At 36.0% G+C, this 5872-nt stretch overlaps 1 protein-coding gene across 1 annotated transcript in view; it reads right to left on the bottom strand.

Moving 5' to 3' along the window:
- ghr (growth hormone receptor) overlaps positions 1–5872 on the bottom strand; it is a 38217-nt gene that overhangs the window by 6077 nt on the left and 26268 nt on the right. Inside the window, exons 3-7 of the mRNA XM_015389144.1 lie at positions 5276–5405; positions 5015–5181; positions 1306–1484; positions 618–771; positions 418–508 (exon numbers count right to left, since the gene is read on the bottom strand). Coding sequence (XP_015244630.1) covers positions 418–508; positions 618–771; positions 1306–1484; positions 5015–5181; positions 5276–5405 — 721 coding nt within the window. The remainder of the gene's footprint in view (positions 1–417; positions 509–617; positions 772–1305; positions 1485–5014; positions 5182–5275; positions 5406–5872) is intronic.

The raw sequence follows: 5872 nt of genomic DNA, 5'->3' as shown, positions 1-5872 counted from the left end.
TGTGTGTGTGTGTGTGTGTGTGTGAGTGGGCTGGGTGTGTTTATATATACGCTTCTTAGATTTAGAGCTGTTTTAAAGTAAAAGAAAAACTGTTGTGTTTCATTTTTCAGATTTTAAAAAAATATCTTTAAAAATATTAATTTTCCTTGGGAATTTTTCTCTCATCCACATAACAACTCAATTTCTGATTACTGATTATATTTACAAAAAAAAAGTTTTATTATGATTTTCTCTCTTTTTTTAGAAACACTTTATTTGCCATCTACTTTAGTTAAACGCTAACATATAATTCATTTATATAAAACAAGCTCAACTAACACTAATCTAGTTTTATAATAATATGATAAAAAAAAATAAAAAGCATCTTTGGACATTTTAAAGTGGAAGCACTCAAGGAGAGAAAGTAAATGTTCCTACCTTTGCTGCCGAGAAATGACTATCAACATGGCAACCATCAGGACACCGACAATACCAAAGGTTAGAACCAGTGTGAATGGGACTGTAGAATCTATAAACAAAATGTAGCACAGCTCCTAATTAAAGCTGGGTCTTCATTGGTTATATTTTAAAGGAATTGGGGCAGCTATGCATATATTTATTAAGAGAGGTTTGCTCACCATTGCTGGGAATCTCTGTCACTTCGAAAAAGATGGAGTCACTGAACTCTCCAAACTTGACAAAGGCCTGCATCCTGGAGCGGATATGCACTTCGTACTCTTTTCCAATTTGCAGGCCATAGATTGTCTGCTGAGTATGAGGCTGCTTTTCCAGCTGAAAAATTGAATTTTCCAGAGCAACATGAACAAGTGAAGAATGTGACATTGCAGCATTTAAGGCAAAAAGACAGCTGTCCTGACACAAGAAGCAAGAAAGTTAACATTATAGCTAACTTAAACTATACATGGTGCCAAGAGATCCATACTTATTTTTGGTATCTGTAACCATGACCTTTTTAAAGGTGGCACAACTGCCCAGGCCTTTCAGATAAATATGATAGAAGACTTGTTGGCATAAGACAGGCATCTGTTGCTATTTTGAAATTTGCATTTGTCAAGCAGGGTGGCCAGGCAATAATAAACGAGCCTGCACAAGGTCCCACAGCCTCTGACCCACAGATCCCTCCCTTCTCTTCCTTCAGAGAGGCTGTTTTCTCAGAGGGTCCTGCTCTGGCTTTAGTGGGCTTGCCAAGAAAGCTACACTGCATTTCAGCCACAAGAGTACAGGAGGGAGTTCAGACAGCAAAGGGGAGAAGGAATTATACTTCAAAAACTTAAGATAGCGAGGAAGTTTCACAAGAAAACTCACCGTTTCCCAGTTGGTGGCATTCCTCTCTCTATATTGGACTTCATACTCTATGCGCATCCAGCCTACACTAACATCTGCAGAGGGCGGGGGCTCCCAGTTGACTAGGACATCGTAACTGAGTCCAGAGGGGCTGATGTTCAGCAGTGTCCAGTTTAGAGACACAGGAGGGTCAGGACGCACTGTAGGGAGGGGAAAAGAGCAGAAGTTCAGAGGTGAACAAAAAGGGAAAACATGCAGCTGTTTTTATTTTTTGATTTCAAGGCTTTTTTTGGTTTGAAGCTGATGAGTCCAAGTAAAACAACACTGTGTTATACTCCTAGCTGCACTCTAAAATTAAAGCTTCCAAACATTGTAAATGATAGTGTTTAAAGATTTAAACTACACTAGAACATGAATTTTGTACCATGCTTTTATTTTGAGATATAACATACTTTGAATTGTAGGAAAGATTTCGTAAGATTGAGTAAAAAGTCTGTATATAAAAAAATGCCACTTCAGCAGTTCAGGTCAGGATAGACCATATTTACACATAAATAAATCTTTGCATAAAAACTAAATCTATGTATATTCTATAAACTTTTATCTTAATCAATAATCAGTGTTTTACTATTTAAGCAAAAGAACGTTTTGGAGTCTTTATACTGTACTAATAACAGATTACTAAATAAATTGATACTTATTTCAATAATCAATACATCACAATTAACCTTATTCTCAAAAATGTTTTAAATTTTTTTAACGCCAAACATAATGTACACAGCGCAATCTATAACCTAAAACTCACCATATGTTAGAAAAAAAGAAAAGCTTACATATCATCTTAGGCCTATTTATAGACATCTATCATTAACCAGAGTAACATCTATGTATTATTTTTTTATAGGATGATGGTTTTGCATATCTGTGTCGGAAAAAGAAAGTATGTAAATGTAGAGGTTTTTCAGTTCATATAAATTTATTTGGCATGCTGTATCAAAAGAATGGTTGTGGCAGTCTAGGCTTTGTTTTTATTTTGTGGCCCTTCAGTTGGAAAGAGACGCTGAGAGCTGCTTTTAATTTGTCTGTCAGGTCCATATGATTCACAGAGAGCTGGTCTCTGTCTTTATCTTCGTTATCTGGCAGACAGTCAATTTATCTAATGTTTTTTTCAGGCAGCAGCTTTTTTTCTTGGCATGTGTACTTTTAGACCACAGAAGGCTCCAGTAAATCCTGGTGTATCAACTTAGCAATTCTTAAGGGCTTTCTTTAAAATATCCTGCTTTATAGATACATAATTTTTTTTTTTTTTAGCAATGATTAGAAATATTAATAAAAATATTCAAAAAGGAAAACCTAAATGATATCCAAGATCACTCCAAATGCATCGTCAGCCAGAAGGTTTTTCTTTTAAAATGTGCTTTCACTCTTATGTAAGCACAGAGCTTTAAATATCTTCATATTAAGGCGACCTAGATTTCAGGTTAAATTTTAGGCACTTTCTTGCCTACAAACAGTATGTGCTAAATTTTAACGACATATACACACTATTGCCAAAAACGTTTAAGGTTTGAGATAAATTCTTTGTAGAAAAAGTATTTCCAAGAGTCCAGTTTTAAGTAAGTTAGAGTAAAAGTTCGACATCTGCAGATAACAAACCCGAAATCTAACCAATCAGAGTCAATAACCACATATTGTTTTTAGTGTGTGGTTACAGACTGCTGCACCCCACATTCACAAAGAAGCGTTATCACAGATCATTCTTTCTGGTAGCTCGTAGGCATTATAACCCTCACTACTCCAAAAGAGCTCAATACATGTTTACATGTTTTTCATTCTTGTAAACACTGTTTTGTTGTTTATTATACATAAATACAAATGTATGAATTTTGACATGTTTTAAACCACCCTACTCAGTAGCACATACCTTCATGATAATCTAATCCACTTTATTTATATAGCACATTTAAGCAACAAAATGTTTCCAAAGTGCTGTACATGCAACAAGGGGAGCATAAAACAATAAATATAAATAAAACAGTTAAAAACAATAAATTCAATAAAATAAATACAAAGCCACAGGGGACCACAGAACTTACGCAACGCTAAAAGCTAGAGAATAAAAGTGAATCGACAAGATTTAAAACACTCCACTGTGGGGGCCGTACGTATATTGAGGGGCAGGGCATTCCACAGCTTAGGGTCAACAACAGAGAATGCTCTGTCCCCTCAGATTTTCTGATTTTCCCTAGTAATCACAAGCTTAGACCTCAAAGCGGGCAGGAGACGGTAGATTTGGATGAGGTCTGCGATGTACTGAGGTGCCAGTCCAAACAACAATATTTTGAAAACAATTGTAAACTTAACAGGGAGCCAGCGCAAAGACGCAAGAATTGGGGTGATGTGTTCATGTTTTTTGGTGCCCATTAAAAGCCGGGCCACAGCGTTCTGGACTAACTGCAAGCGGGAAGGTGCTTTAAGTATAGCAATCTTTAAAAACCCTTACAGTTCTGATTTTGTTGTTGTAAATTTGACCCTTACAGTAGAGTCTCATTTATTTTCTTTATTATATTTTTTACTTTTGTGTGTATCTGCAAGCTCACATTTGCCTTGCACTTTGCTTATGGTACACCTGCATTTCTCAGCCAAGGGACAAATAAAATTATTTCTATTCTATTCTATTCCATTTTATTCTATAGGAATGTCAAAATCATAATGGGGAATCAGTCCAAATATTGGAATATATCGGCCTGTATCTAAAATCTCAGATAAAACAAGCTAACAGAAACACTCAGCTTCTATCCATTTTTAGTAAAGTTAATGTAAACCAAAGGTTAATGATAAATAGGGTGTTCTCATACCCGTTGTTAACAACTATTATTCTCTATTAGTGTAAAATCTATTGATAAAGCCTTTTCTAACATTCCACACCACAAAATGAGTAATGAAGGTATGTATCATTTGTGCTGATATCATATCGGATCAATATCTGCATTGCTCAACAGTTGAAGCTGCAATATTGGTATCCTTAATTAAATTAAATTAAAAGTAGAATCGCGACATCCATATTTCATTGTATTCTATTCTAAACAATGAGATGCTGTCCCCCTTATAAAGAATTATACCAAGCACCCCAACCTTAAGCTATATTACTATATGCTGTGAGTGAAAAAAACACTGTTATATAATATTAAACTCTTATACTCCTTGTCCACTGACCCCACTTGGCCTAGCTGTACTCAACATCATGTATCTGAACAATTCCATTACTGCCTTTTTTCAGTACTGTTTTTTTCTGGCTTTACTCATCTCTGACTGTACCTACAGTAAGCCTGAGCACGACCTGGAAAAAGCTAGCAGTGCTGTACCGAAAGAGCAGTAAATGTAAATGGAAAATTGTTGGGGTGGAGTAGAGCAAGTCATAGTGGAGTCAGTGGTTAAAGTTTCTTCCTAGGTATAAAATACCCACATATTACCGGTATATGAGATGTGAGACTAATTTCTTAAACAACAATAATTTAATTTAGTATACATTAACAACAAACTTTAAGAGAAATAATAAATGTCTGTGACAGCTGAAAGGCAGTTTGGAGGAGCCTCAAAAAAGTGCAGACTAGATAGTACCAGGCATCAACAAAAAGGTGCACTTTAGAAGTGGGGATAGTTTCCCCACTTTCAAATGATACATAAAAATAAAAATAAAAAATTGTAAAAAAAAATTCAGACAACAAACCAATATTTTCCACTGTGAAACAGTCATCTTCATTGAAGTAGGTGATATTTTGGCCACGAAGCTGGACACAGTAGGGGGTCCAAATGGATGTGTGGTTTGCATCAAAAAAGCACTCTCTGTTTTCATGGATGTACTCAGGACATTCCTTCCATTCACTAGTTGGAGAGCTAAATGAGGGGAAACACAGGTAAAAGAACATCAGATATTTATACAGTAAGTCTTTAGGAGATGTACATAATTCATTGTTTAAGCTGCACGCACTCCTTCTTTAGGTAAAATACACTCAGTGTTCCAGGAGAGGACAGGTTGTGGAGCCTGCCTGGACTCCACCAGCAGCGGAAAGTCACCTGGTCCCTCGAGATGCAGTCTGTGAAGTGAGGCTCAAGGGTAGCTGTAAATAAGTCGGAACAAAAGCCAATGTCAATAAGATATATAGTTCATTCAATTTCACTTTAATAAAAAATACTATATCAATACAAAAGAAAATCCAATTCTACTTAAAGCTATATCATCTACATTTTTCTAAAACGCCAGTTAATATGTTGATGGCCGGAAGCAGAAAGGATTTGGTTCAGCTGTCTCTTTCTCATCTCTCATGATGCAACTAATGTTAGACATATTCCTATTCATCTTGAAATCTATAATCATCTATTTTATTTTGTTTGGAAAAACAAAATATAGAAAAACAGTTTTCCTTCCTTTTCATTGTAGCCTATCATGTTGGTTGATGCTACAGTCGCCCCTTCCCACCAACCAATCGTAATTTTGGACCAAGGCCAGCGTCACAAAGCACCACCCTCTCAAACCACAACAGTGAGGATGTAAAGATGTCGCAGAATGAGAGGCGGAGGAAATTGT

The sequence above is a fragment of the Cyprinodon variegatus genome, unplaced genomic scaffold (assembly GCF_000732505.1).
Source record: "Cyprinodon variegatus isolate N-32 unplaced genomic scaffold, C_variegatus-1.0 Scaffold450, whole genome shotgun sequence".
Taxonomy (NCBI): Eukaryota; Metazoa; Chordata; class Actinopteri; order Cyprinodontiformes; family Cyprinodontidae; genus Cyprinodon; species Cyprinodon variegatus.
Note: the sequence above shows the minus strand (reverse complement) of the source record. Positions and strands in the feature narration are given on the sequence as shown.